This window comes from Tenebrio molitor, chromosome 1 (assembly GCF_963966145.1).
Source record: "Tenebrio molitor chromosome 1, icTenMoli1.1, whole genome shotgun sequence".
In the NCBI taxonomy this organism is placed as follows: Eukaryota; Metazoa; Arthropoda; class Insecta; order Coleoptera; family Tenebrionidae; genus Tenebrio; species Tenebrio molitor.
In genome coordinates, this window is record NC_091046.1 from 10,894,648 (window position 1) to 10,908,697 (window position 14,050).

The window sequence follows — 14,050 nt, forward strand, 5'->3', positions numbered from 1 at the left end:
ACTCAAACCACGACAATCGTTTCGATAAAACAAAAGATGAGGTAGCACTCGTGATTTGTTTTCTTTTTGATCACTTGTGCTCTTCTATTACAAATTGAAACATGAGCATAAATCTGTCTTTCTATGCAAAAATGAAGCTTCCCTTGACAATTATGACGTGAACTTGTTATAATTATCAGCTAATCTATGACCTTGCACTCCGATAATAGTCTGCCCCGACGTTAGCGACGCCAATGCGTCCCATGTGTTCGTTCCGCAGGACCTTGAGCTTAGTCAGCTCTCTCTATCAGTTGAATGTAGACAAACCGTTCCTGCAGCGATCAGCAGGATTAATTCCTCGCGGCCCATCCGTCGTTCCCGATCTGTGATAAAACTGTGCCACACAATGAACATCTCACGTTTCCGTTTGATAACCTTTGATGTGACCGACACCTTATTGAAGTTCCGGTCGGCGCCGGGAAAACAGTACGGTGAGGTGGGTGCAATGTACGGAGTTCTATGCGACAGCAACTCTCTGACCGCCAATTTCAAATCGCACTGGCACAAGATGAACGCCGAGCACCCGAATTTCGGCAAGAAATCCGGCCTGGGCTGGCAGATGTGGTGGAAGCTGCTGGTCGTGGGCACCTTCAAAGACTCCAAGATCAGCATCGACGAGAAGAAACTGGAGAACGTTGCTTCACACCTGATCCAGGTGTACGAGACGTCCCTGTGCTGGCAGCAGAGCTACGGGGCCTTGGGGCTGCTATCGTACCTGAGAAATCGAGGTGTTCCTTTGGGAGTCATCTCCAACTTTGACCCCAGACTCGATGCGACCTTGATTAACACGAAATTACGACATTACTTCAGCTTCGTGATGGGTTCGTACGAGGTGGGGGCGGCGAAGCCGAGCCCAATCATTTTCGAGAGGGCGATGGAGGCGGCAAAACTGGATGGGCTTAAACCCGAGCAGTGTCTTCACGTGGGGAATACGGCACTCTTGGATTACGTGGGCGCGAGGGACAGCGGATGGAACGCGGTCCTCATACATGACATGAAATTACAAAAGATTAAAGAGAAATATCCGTACGTCAACACGAACTACGTGTTTGCCAGTCTTTATGACTTGCACAGACACTTTTTGGAAAAAAATAGTCGAGAGTTAGTGCGCAATCATTCTGATGAGCGACTTAAGTGCTCTTTTACCAAGTAATCAAGGCCTAGTTAATTAGTTCATTTTTTTAAATAAATTAGCCCAACGAATGTATCGACCAATTTGGAAAATTCCGTGTCAGGACTGTTTTTCTTATGTTTTCATAAGATTAGGATTATTTTAATACATTTATATGTATTTTTAAAAAAATAAAAGACCCAATGTGACTGAAAAATAAAACCAAAAACAGCTTTGATGTTGTAGAGCAGCGAACTGGACTGTGACGTAGTTGTTTATATTTTCGTATTTATTGTCGACTTGATTGTACATATCCATTAAAATGTCTGGTAGGAGATTTTAAATTGTTTATAATCTTATCGCATTAAAACGTGTCTTCCTTTTAGATAAGAGTGTAAACAATTATACCAAATAAATGTTATTCTTGTAGTTTTATTACCCAAGTAATGCACCTGCAAAGTCTGTAATTTCAAACTGTCAGTGTAATGAAATACGTTCGATATGATGGAATAAAATTGAAACTTGAGAAAAAAAATGTATTATTTTATTGACCGGCTATATAAGTCAAAATTAAATTTTATCGGTCCCAGAGGGATGACCCAAGAGGGTCCCCTTCCCTCGAGAGTACACGTGTCGATACACTTTACAGTCTTTACACGCAAATATGCAAGACACTTTAAAAAATTATTTTATCATTGGATTCTCAACTGAATATTTGGTATTTAGATTATGGAACCTTAGCTGATTACAAAGAAGTAGTTTTGCCCGACTTTAAGAAAGTTATCAATTTATCCCGAGAAATTGGCCTTGAATTAAACTTTAACAAATTAGGATAATATCAATATCAAACGAATAATTGCCAATGACTTAATCTTTAATTCACCTAAAGACTTGGCTCGTTTTAAGACTTTGCAATGCAGAGAATCAGGATCTTGGTTACATGCAATACCTTCTCCTAATATTGGTACTCTTTTAGATAACACTTCCTTTCAAGTTTGTATTGGTTTAAGATTGGGTTGTAATATTTGTACACCTCATATTTGCAAATGCAATGCGAAAGTTGACGAAATTGGTATCCACGGTCTAAGTTGTTCAAAAAGCAGTGGTAGATTTTTCAGACACACTGAAATTAATTCTATTATCAACCGGTTTTTGACTTCTATTCATGTTAATTGAACTTTACAACCAAACGGACTGTCTCGGGATGATGGAAAACGACCAGATGGGATGACTTTAGTACCATGGATTAAAGGTCAACCTTTAGTTTGGGACGTTACTATTGTAGATACACTTGCAGACAGTTACGACTCACGTTTTGAAAATTTCTGAAGTTTCAGGTTTTGCCGCTGAAATCACTTGCAAACGAAAACATAGCAAATATAGTTCAATTATTTCGTCAATTGAAAGGTTTAGCCTTCGAAACCTTAGGCCCTCGGTGCAAAGAAGCCATCGATTTCATTAATGTTATCGGAAACCGACTTATTGCGGAATCAGACGATTCAAAATCAAAGAAATTCCTTTTCCCTTGCTATTCAACGTGACGTGGAAACGCTACAAGCATTCCAGATTCCGCCCTATTATCTGAAATGTTTGTATTGTAAACCAAAAATCTTATGTACTTAAGTTGAAATAAAATATAAAATGTGTTATTTTCAACTTTTTCTAAGAAAACGAAACAGATTTTTTTTTATTTATTTTTTTTTTTTTATTTTAAATACATACATAGATAGCTTAGTTTAGGTTAAATTAAGTGTTCTGGTTAAAAAAAAAAACATTTAATTGCTAGAAAATATATTTTTTGACAACGTTTTTCTTCATAACTTTTTACACAATTGCAAAAAAAAATCTCAAGAAAATCACATGTTATATAGAGGCCTATTAGAGCTTCAAATTTATGCAAAAAAAAACTGGTGGTATATAAGGTTGGTTTAGAAGATATTCAAGTGTTTCACTTTAGCAGACTCACCTGGTATTTACATAGAAACTCAATTTATTGAAACTTGATTGTTACAGGACACATGACTCCTATCATAGGTAATAAATCTCATTCAGCCAAAAGTCAAGGACATATTTTGCAACGTTTGGAAAAAGTAGAAGAAAACATGCATAAGCTAAAACAAGAAAATAATAAACTGACAAACACTGTGAATATGCTAAAACAAGAAAATAATAGACTGACAAACACTGTGATACTATGAATATGCTAAAACAAGAAAACAATAAACTAATAAACACTATGTATATACCTACTTCTAAGAGGAGAATTTGCGAAATCGTTGCTCAACAAAATTTTAAACAAAGTATGTCCTGGGGGAAATGCTAAGACGCTGGCGGAAGTTGAGGCGTACTCTAAGAATGGAAAACTTTCAAATCATCAACTGAATGTGTGAAACTCCATCAAATCAACTTTGCCCCAAAATGGATTTACCGTTGAAGGAGTCCATGATGATATACAGGGTGATTCTGAAATAAGTTTGGAAAAAAAAACCGGTAATTGATGAGAAGAAGTCATTGACAAAAAATTTTTCTTATAAAAGTTTTTTCGTTTTCGAAATACAAATTGAAAATTTGGTCAAAATTGCTAGTACGCTGCTGAGTTAAAAGTGATTACCTGATTATCTTGGTAGTTTGCAACAATACGAGTAATAATAAATCAAAGGTGCCCGTTAGTCACAAACGTAACCTTACTCCTCTCGATCATTTCCATAGAAACATTTACATAACAGTGTGCTTGCACCTACGACTTTATTGTGGAGTTGATGTAACAATGGTTGCTAATGAAGTGAACAAATTCGGACAAATTTTCCCTATTCATAGGCGTTGGAAATACAAGGACATCGGGTAATTTCCATCCTTTTGATTTCACCTTCAAAAGTCATTTACGCAGAATTATTTTGTGTCAAGGATACTCCACATTTTTTTCCAAACTTATTTCAGAATCACCCTGTATCTTTTTTCATTCACAAACGTAATCGTGTTGCACAATCCCAATATTTTTACGATAAAAAAGACCAGTGCAATCGAGAGGGACGAAGAACCTAATATTGAAATTATTGGAAAATTATTAGGATGGAATGTTAAAAAAAAAAAAAAAATTAGGTATAATAATTGTAGGTGGCAATATCAACTTCAATAACCACCTAAAAAATACTATCATTCTTTTTTGTTTGACAGAATTTCTTTACATTGCACACAGAACAGAAACTCATTTTACTTAGCTAAGTAGGTAAGCAGAGAATCTTTCGTTAAGTCTCTAGAGATGCCAGAAATTCTAATAGATGGTCGAAACCCTTTGAGCTCATGAATGTCATAGGCAGCAGAACATTTCTCTTTAGCCAACCTAGTGATCTTATCACTTATAATATCCCGATGCATAGATTCTATCCGACATTTTTTTTTTGAGTACATTGCTGACAAATTTATCAATCGCCCGAGTCGAAGACGAAGGCAATTGCTTTGGCAGCAATGACGAAAATAAAATTTTCAGGATATGAATCTATGCAGAGGGATATTCGGCAAGAAAATCGCATGAATAAATTAACCATCAGTGAACGACAAAAAAAGTACTTATCTAAAGTTTTTTAAAACTACATATCAAGACTGTAAAGTTTTAACTCCTCAACAAATTGAACTTTTATTTATAAAAATGTAGCAATTCGAATAAAAATTTTGCTACTTTTGTCATACTGGAATAGTATATTCTATAACGAGGTTAGAATGAAAATTCGATCTACGAGTGGATCGTGATGCGTGAGGAATCTTCCATTCGTAGATCGAATTTTCATTCTAATCTCGTTACAGAATATACATATATGCCGTTCACGATTGTTTTAAACACGCAGGAGGCCACGATATTTTTTTGTTAGATTGGCGTCAAGTCCTGTCATATGACGTTTCGTTATTAAATATTCGTCTTGTTGTCAATTCCCTAATTGATTCAGTGTAATTCAATTATAACCTAAAATCGATTTATTATGCCAAATTACAATATTGCCAACTAAAATGTCAGATTTTCATAGACAGTTCGAATTTGAAATAATCGTGAACGGATAATACTATTCTGCTATTCTTTCCGGAAATATTTTATGTATCCATGGTTATAATAACAATAAGTGTAGCTTTCTCATTGGATAGTATCGTGTGTTCAAATGAAATCCTGGGCTGAGTATGCGTTGGAAAAATTAAACCATTTAGAACAGTGTAAAGTTTGAATTTCCCGCCGTTTGACACGAGTGATATTTGTTTATCTTTAATCGGGATATAATTGAACATGTTTGTTTTCAGCAAAGGGTGCTCTTAGATATTTGCTTCGAGAATAAGAATCGTTAGGCTATTCTATTTTTAATGTAAAACATTGCAAAGAAAGAAAAAAAAGAAATTTTTTTGACTCTAAATTTTAGGTTAGCTGTCAACATGCTCCAATTAATCTACGCTTTTAAAAAGCACAACAATTGACGGTTTCCAACGCCTTCCCAGCCCAGGATTTCATTTGAACGCGCGATAGATTCATGAATACGATTTACTGAATTAGCACACTTTAACAGGACCGAGCCATCTCTGAGGTTTTTAATTTTACCAATATTAACAGCAGGATCAATGGGATCGAATTCATTTAATAAGTCCGATTTGGTTTTGCTGGTAGACTGGTTTAACAATGATAGTAACTTGAGAATTTTTTTTCCACAGTTTTATCATACGATTCTTTTAGATTATCATGTACAGTCCTACTGGGATTCATACAGCGATGATTTTTTAACGAATTTCGCAATGTCAGCACGAAGTTGGGCATTTTCAGTGAATAGCAGTTTAATATTCATTTCCATATCTGAAAGTTTATTTAGCAGAGGTTGACATTGATTCTGAACAATATAGTCTCTACAATTTTTTTAAATTGCTCGGAAGGCATATGGACAAATTGGGGGTTACCGCATTCAGCTGACAGTACATCATCCAGGCCACAGGGACCGTCAGCTGATTTAGATCTGCAGGATTTACACAGCCTGATCCTTCTTGGACCATACAATTGTATCTATCATTATTTAGGCCAACACATTCAGCATGAAAATTTGAATTACACTGTTTACAAGAAACATAAGATTCAGTACGTTTACATTTTTTACATTTGATCGCCATATTCAGGCCATATTGAATTATTAAACTATAACAGTATGCCGGAACAATTTAATAAGTAGGGTCGGCTACGCATACGCAAAAAACGCTGCACGAATGCCGGGCTTATCTCGTTAAGAAAAACAAATCATCGATAAACAGAATTTTACTGAAGACCTGATAATTACCAATTAAAACGGATCAAACTGACCAAACGACTTTGTCTAGGAGGACATAATAATTAGCAGTTCGGAACAACCTGTATTTAATACAAAATAATTAGAAATTCTAAATCCCGAAAAACGAAAGAAATGGAGAGAGCACAATACTACACGTCTTCCCTTCTACACGTCCTTCACTAATGATGGAAATGATGGAACAAAATTGAAACTTGAGATAAAAATTTATCATTTTATTTTTATAAGTCAAAATTAAATTTTATCGGTCCCTGAGGGATGACCCAAGAGGGTCCCCGTCTCTCGAGAGTACACGTATGGTCAGGTCAATACACTTTACGCGCAAATATGAAAGACATGAAAAAAGTAGGTAATGTTGAAAAATTAAATCAAAGGTAGATTTTTACAATTATTAAAGGAAGTAGAGAGACATTTATGTAAATCATCAAAGAAATCTAAATTCACATAAAAACTGTAATACATTTTGTAGTTTGTTAATTTTTTGCTGAACAAGTTAAATTGTTTGAATACTGAGTAAAAAATAAAACAATAAGAATTTTTGCTGCAGTTGCAGGTTGCAGTCTCGTATCATCGTAAACTGCTTCACCGAACAGATGCTGCACTCACTTAATTTATTGTTGATAAGTTTCTGAGTATTCTGTGATATGTAACAGATGCTTACAGTAAACATATTTTTTTTTGAGCATAATTTGCACATTATCAAAATTTTAGCAGGAATCGTTTTTCCCAAGATGCTTTAATAGTTTATATTTTCTTATCACTGTCTACTTCATTGTTTTTATTAAAATTAATTTATTATTCAAAACGTTGAAAACAAAACATAAAGTTAACCACATTTTTTCGCACTTATTTAAAATAAAAAATGCAGTTGCAGTACGAGACATCTCGTTGTGTGAATCGGCCTTAAGCTTTAACCTAACACCTGTGCCTAACACTCTTGTGATGATATCAGTGGTGCCACATTAACACGATTTGTGTCAAAAGTCAGACGGTGGTGTGAAAACAATTTTTTTCAAATATTGACACACAACAATTCTGATTTTAACCTGTGCGACTTTGTAAATAAAAGGTGATTGATCAGGTGTAAATGTTCCGGTGCCGAACTCTCGTCTGTGATTAAGTCTCAGTTTTGCATTTTATTTGAATTCCTTCGATCAGGTGGTACCACTGGTGACATTATTGGCTAGTGGTTTTGCCGGTTTACTTAAATTATTGTGCATATTTAAAAATTAAATCCGTTCAGAACATTTAAAAAATTCATCATAAATGAAGTAAAGCCTGTTGTAGAATAAAATATGTAAAAAGAAGCGTTAAAAATCGATCGGGCCCGGGGATGATTCACCCCTAAAGAAAATCGATAATTTCCTAGTAAGTTGCATTCTTTTTTAATATCCCTCGAGAAATGTTACCGGAACCGTATTATCTCGGCAAATACTTCCACGAAACATTTAGAGTACACCCTGACAGTCAAAAGTAAGTATAAACAGCCCCAATGCTCATTCATAACCTACAACTTGCGATTTTTTAGAAAACGCTTGGAATGGAAGAAACTTAAGAAGAAAACAATAAAATGCCGAAACAAACAAAAAAGCAAACTGGAGTTGATGTGTGAAAATGACTTTCAAACGCCACCCGAAATGGAATTGCCAGGCAATGCCTCGGCATTTGCTGTTTTCGCCTCGATTCGTTTGACAGTTTTGGACAGATGGATGAAACAAGCCACCCAAGAATATTTACAAAGCAGCTGCAGTGCCCCCTTACAAGATCAAAGCGAAATTGACAGTGACACTGAGGATAACAGCCAGAGCAGCACTTATATGCCCATTAAAGTGTCGAAAGTTGTAGGATTGGGACTACGATCAGTTTTTGAGTTGATCAAAGAGAGTCGAATAACACATCCAGGTCTGTGCACCAAAGCGCTCTCAGCGTTGTTAGATGTCCTGCAAGGACAGGCTCCGGAAGGGTTGAAATCAGAGCCACCAGACGTAATCGACCCCTTATTTGACCTCCTATTAGATTTGGCGTGCATGCACGGACCTGAGAGCTCAGTTCCTAACGATGGTACTCACTTAACTGCAATAGCTTGCGCTTGTTTGTTATCCTTGGTGGTGGTACGAGGTGACACTGGGAAATATTTGTCGGCGGCAGCGGCCTTGCTCATGTGTCCCAGAGCTTTGTCTGTGCAGAACATCCAGGTACGCTTAAAGCATCGATTTCTTACTACTTGATTTTTGATTTTTTTTCAACTTTCGTTTTTCTTTTTTCTAAAATATATTTCTGTTCGGAGTCAAATGCACAAACAATTCTAGATGCCAGCAGTGTTGTCTTCTCTGCAGAGAAGCGTCCAGGGAGTGTTGTTAGGCAAAATAATTCGCCCCGATTGGATAACACACGGTGTGCCGAGTAACTCCAAAGTAGACTCTTTCATTGTAAAAATGCCACACGATGTGCAGAATGTAATCTTGTCTTTAAAGTCTCTCGCTTGTGACGGTCAATATCTGTATCTGTTTACTTCTCACGGTCTCTTCAAAATAGGCACTGGCTACGGAGGTACTGTAAAGGGTCACGTCTATTTCTGGAAACCTGATTTTTATCCAAGCGATTACGGAACTTTGGTATTTTGCACGGTAATGGAGATGTAAGTTGTAGAAAGTGGGATTAACACTTCAAATTCCAGGATAATTTGTATTTGAAATTAAACGGAAGAAGAGGCAATGAATTTCTGGTAGTTGAAAGGTCCAACATGTTGATATCAGGATCCGTTCCACTTCACAGCCGGGACGAATCTGCGTCAGTTATATTTTCTGACGGCGACAATCTAGGCACCATTTCTCCTTCCAGAGATGTAAAACACAGATCGCGTTTATTTTCTTTTCTAAAGTTGTGTCTTTAGGACGGTTTTGTCGTGCGAATCCTAAATCAGCACGCCACACCTGCATCACTTGTCAACGAACTTCCTCTAAAGTTAGCCCGAAAATGTGTCGACGCCTTTGGTGTCGCTCCATTTGACGAAGAAGGAAACTCCCACACGGTTAACACCGGAAGTGAAGATGAAATTGCCACGATCTGCGCCGGAAAAGAGTTTGGCTTAATCAAAACAACTTCAGGAAAAGTATTTGACAAATTTGTTTCTCTGTTTGTACCATTTGTGATCATTTAACGAAATCTAGGTTCTCTACTGTGGTAAAGCGTCATCACTGGGTATCAAACAAGCAGGAGTACGAACGGGGAAGTGGTCAGAACTTGTCCTAACAAAATCACCGAAAGTCAGTCACGTAGCTGTGGGTCACGACGGTCTTCACGCGATACTGTTAACAGAGGACGGTTCGGTGTTTTTTGCTGGTATTACTAATCATAAATAAAAATTAGTGGGTGTATTGAAACAACTGTTTTAAGGGACCGCACGTCGAGGTGAGGATGGGGATCAGAGTAAAGTTCGCAGACAGCCCAAACCGATTAAACCAAAGAAGATGATCAAAGTAGACGGACAGTTTATTGTTTCTGCGGCTTGTAATAATGGAACAACTGCGTTAGTTAACAGAGACGGAGAACTGTTGATGTTTGGGAAAGATACGGCTCATGTGGATTCATCAACTGGTGAGCTACCATTACACGTACTTGTTTGGCAACATATTTTTCACAAAGTTGCACAAGAATCGGCTTTAGGAGTCTTATTATTTACCACGACTTACTGTATTACAAATAACTAGTGTTGCCAACTTCATAGATTAGATATGCCAATATGATGGAATTTCCACTAAATCTGGTCATGGCCTACTTCCAATCCCGGCAGAGCGCTATAAACGGCCGCTTTTTGGGGATATTATTCATCTTAAGTTTTTGTCACCGAGAATTTTTCTTGTTCAAATGACATTTTGAATTTGATCTCAAACTCCTTGTTTTTTGCTGTTTTGAAATTAAATTCGTGAATTTTTTCCTTATTGTTCGTTTTTTACGTTTAGTGTTGTTATTGTTCTTTGTTAAATTGCGTATTGATTATTATTGTTGAAAAAGCGCTCTTATCGGCGGAAATTGGCCCTTTCTGTGAAACATTTTCATAATGCATTTTTAATTAAATGAACATGCTTGTTATAATACAGCAGGTCGTGTTATTTACCATATTGAGCAAAAAAACTTACACAACCCACGTTCCTTTGTAAAGGTCAAGATTATACTTCAAATCTGATACCAAATAGTAGAAAAATTAATTGTTTTTGCGAATCTGAACTTGTTCTTAAATGTTTAGTGACACAAGTTTTAAATAAATATAATTTACAGGGATAGTTTACAACTTGAAGGGTGAATTCGTTGTGCAAGTGGCCTTGGGAAAGGCCCATGCGGTGGCTTTGACAAGCAAGGGTCAGATCTACACTTTCGGCATCAACAACAAATATCAGTGTGGTAGAGACTTTGTGTCGTCTAATAAAGAAGGTATTTGTGAACACGTTGTGCATTTTTTTTAAATTAATGTCGAAAACGTTAGGCCCTTCGCATAACATCGTGGCGATGGACACGTGCGGAACGCAAGACGAGCACGACCTCTATGAGGAAATCGACGAAAACCGCAAAGACCCCGAAAATGTTGCCGAAGGTTCTGAATGTAATGTTATAGAGCCCCACCAGAACATGTGTCCTGCTGGAATGCACTCTTGGCACGATAATAAATGCATGATTTGTACAGTTTGCAGGGAATGCACCGGGTACTCCATCAGTTGTCTGTCTTCGATGAGCGCCGAGCGAAATCCCGGCCAGTAGGTTGATTCAACTGGCGAAAGAATCAAAGTAACAGTGCATTTTGTAGGGAGTGCGGATGTGGCGAAGGTGACAGTGGGTGTTCAGCATGCGGTTGTTGTCGAATATGCGCACGCGAAGTTGTCGACAACTCGGAGTTGGCCGATCTGGCCGGAATGATGAGATTAGATCTGATTTTCCGCGATAAGGTTTTGATACCGCCAAGACAAAGAACGAAGTTGCAGGAACAGGTTTCAAAAAAACAACGATTTCTTTTAACGAGGGTTAATTTATGTCAATTGCAGATTCAGAGTCGGTTAGAGGAAAGAAAAAATAGGGGGAGGAAATCGGGGGCGGGGCCCAGCAAACAAGCTACGAAAGTTAAGTCCATGAGACCGGTCGTTTCCGGAACTCCCACGCACCGGTCCAGCAATAATCCAGTCAGGCAGTGTAATGTATTAGGGACAGGTTTGTATCGCTTTAAGTACACGTTATAACATTCTAGCAACTCTTTCTAATTCTGTGCATAATACCATTGTAGTAAAAGAACAAGGAGGGTCAGATGTAGAGCGCGATGCCACTAGAATTGCATGTTTACCACCGGCAAAACTTCATCTACCATCTGATAGTCCCGTTGTTCAGATAGCTTGCGGATTGCATCACAGCGTCCTTCTCTTGCAAAACGGACAGGTACCCACTAATTGTCTTCTTAGCCACTATTCCAAACCAAATAACCAATTAAAACTCGAAAGTGGTTCCCGGTTTGGACATTTTTTATTTTTTTGTCCATCCACAGGTGTACAGTTTTGGCTCCAATCTGTACGGTCAGCTGGGGTGTGGCGACATTTTGGCCAAAAGCAGCATACAACTAGTTAAACTACCGTGCAGTGCTGTACATATTGCGGCGGGCAGCAACCACACGGTTGTCCTGACTTCCAAAGGTGAAGTCTACACTTTTGGAAATTATCAGGTAACTTTGCTCTTTTGCAAATGTTCTCCACAAACTGACATTTTTGAGTAGAAAGGACAGCTGGGCAGAAATCCTCCGTCTTTGTCTCCTCAAGATTCCTCCCAGCCGGGTCAGAGTAGCAGTTGTAAATACAGCAACCCCAGAACTCCTTGGTACTGCATTCCGGCACCGATACCAAATATCGGACCCAAACACGGTCGCAGAGCCACCTGGGTGGGAGCATCGGGAGATCAAACCTTCCTCAAAATCGACGAAAGTCTGATCAACTCCGTCAGCATCTCAAAATCGATTGTAACAGCCAACAAATATTCGATAAGTAAGTTTCTTGTGACAGATGTGAAATGACGATTGATGATTTTTGTTAGTGCTTCTACCAAGCCACGAAGAAACGGCTCGAAGTTTCAAATGTCTAGTCATCAACAAGAGGGACGGCAACTGCAATTCTTTCAAGGGACTCGAACAAGTAGACTTTTGCAGTAAAGTCGTGTGCATGGACCCGATTTACAACGTACTTTGGTCGTACAACCCCGTCAACCACGAGATAATTTGCCACAACATCATCGCCACCGAGCTACAAACGAAAAACACCGTCAAAACCTTCGATAACAAATTTTTGTTTCAAGTGAAGACGTTGAACGATAGCACGTTAGAGGTCCCCGACAACGATTTTGATTTGTCCGCAATTCTCTCGCCCGAATTAGCTTTACCCGTCATAACGAATTGTCACGTGACCCGATTCCAAGCGGCCATTAACCTGCTGTGTTGTCTGGACACGCTGACTATAGCCCACGACTTGCAAATGGCCGCGGTCAAGGAGGAGATCGACGAGCGACAATTAGTGTCGGGGAAGCAATACTCGAAGGAAGATTTTCAAAGTGTCAACAGATTTGAAAATCACGGCGGAGGGTGGGGCTACTCTGGGCACAGCATCGAAGCCATAAGGTTTATGGCGGACACGGACATATTGTTGGGCGGGTTTGGGCTGTTCGGGGGGCGCGGGGAGTATACTGCGAAACTAAAATTGTTGGACATCGGACCTGACGGTGGAGAGCAAGAGGGCGACGGCGAGCTTCTCGCCGAAACTGAAGAGGTGCCGTACGAGTGTGGACCCAGACAGAAGTATCCGTTGCTGTTTGATGAGCCGGTGCAACTGCAGGCTCATCGGTGGTACGTGGCGTGGTGTCGCATAAGCGGGCCCAGCAGCGACTGTGGGTCCTCGGGTCAGACCATGGTCACCACAGAAGACCAAGTTTTGTTCTATTTCAAATCGTCGAAGAAGTCCAACAACGGAACCGACGTCAACGCCGGTCAGATACCTCAACTGTTGTACAAAGTTATCACTCCCGAAAACCACGCCCCTCCGAGACAAATGGACATAGTGGAACCTGTGCACATTTTGTCCAAAGATTTTTCCAGAACGGTCACCAAAGAGTGCTTTCAAAGTCTCCTCTCACTTCTTCAGTGGTCTTGGAATACTTTCAAATGGGGAGTGGTCGAAGGACAGTCCATCAAAAACATGTACACCAATCTAGAACTGGAACGTTTGGTCTACATCAGTCGAGCCAGTTTAAGACTTATACACACTTACACCAACGAGATTTATCCGAATCAGATAATCAAGAAAATTCCACTGGAAAATGTGCATTTGGCGGAAAGTATCGGTGACGTCAGGACGTTGCTGAAACAAATACTATCCGACAATTTACCAATCCTTTTGAACAAAAAATCAAACAAGAGTAGAAACTCAGGTCCTAATGTAACCATGATGAATAGTATTCTCGAGGAGTGCCACAACACATTTGTCTCGTGTTTTCACGCCTTCTATCCAACTGCATATTTGAAGTGGAACTGTTTGTGCGATCTGCTCTCCGAAATAGATAAAGTATGATTTGA

At 38.8% G+C, this 14,050-nt stretch overlaps 2 protein-coding genes and 1 long non-coding RNA gene across 5 annotated transcripts in view; 2 read left to right on the plus strand and 1 right to left on the minus strand.

Annotated features, from left to right (window-relative positions):
* Positions 1–219: 219 nt before the first annotated feature.
* Reg-2 (Rhythmically expressed gene 2) lies at positions 220–1,571 on the plus strand. The gene has a single exon (XM_069045600.1). The coding sequence runs from the start codon at positions 386–388 to the stop codon at positions 1,190–1,192; it is 807 nt and encodes a 268-aa protein (XP_068901701.1). The 5' UTR covers positions 220–385; the 3' UTR covers positions 1,193–1,571.
* A 5,742-nt stretch (positions 1,572–7,313) lies between these two features.
* The window catches only part of hiw (highwire), a 70,700-nt gene continuing 63,963 nt past the window's right edge, over positions 7,314–14,050 (plus strand). The window contains exons 1-16 of one of the 3 annotated variants that reach the window (XM_069053117.1): positions 7,314–7,929; positions 7,985–8,651; positions 8,766–9,083; positions 9,134–9,301; positions 9,350–9,568; positions 9,627–9,798; positions 9,853–10,053; positions 10,735–10,887; positions 10,940–11,056; positions 11,138–11,207; positions 11,258–11,438; positions 11,493–11,655; positions 11,729–11,877; positions 11,984–12,157; positions 12,209–12,473; positions 12,523–14,039. In XM_069053117.1, coding sequence (XP_068909218.1) covers positions 7,859–7,929; positions 7,985–8,651; positions 8,766–9,083; positions 9,134–9,301; positions 9,350–9,568; positions 9,627–9,798; positions 9,853–10,053; positions 10,735–10,887; positions 10,940–11,056; positions 11,138–11,207; positions 11,258–11,438; positions 11,493–11,655; positions 11,729–11,877; positions 11,984–12,157; positions 12,209–12,473; positions 12,523–14,039 — 4,605 coding nt within the window. In that variant the 5' untranslated portion in view covers positions 7,314–7,858. Of the gene's footprint in view, positions 7,930–7,984; positions 8,652–8,765; positions 9,084–9,133; positions 9,302–9,349; positions 9,569–9,626; positions 9,799–9,852; positions 10,054–10,734; positions 10,888–10,939; positions 11,208–11,257; positions 11,439–11,492; positions 11,656–11,728; positions 11,878–11,983; positions 12,158–12,208; positions 12,474–12,522; positions 14,040–14,050 lie in introns of all 3 variants that reach the window. The other 2 variants (XM_069053108.1, XM_069053126.1) reach the window with 2 other exon arrangements.
* On the minus strand, positions 9,852–13,887 carry LOC138134738 (uncharacterized). The gene is made up of 2 exons (XR_011160804.1): positions 13,746–13,887; positions 9,852–13,685 (listed from the first exon to the last, which is right to left on the minus strand). It is a non-coding gene; the product is annotated as an uncharacterized lncRNA (long non-coding RNA).

Bases quoted from the DNA above. Each gene is read 5' to 3' on its own strand.
- Reg-2 (XM_069045600.1), top strand. From the start codon at position 386: ATGAACATCTCACGTTTCCGTTTGATAACCTTTGATGTGACCGACACC.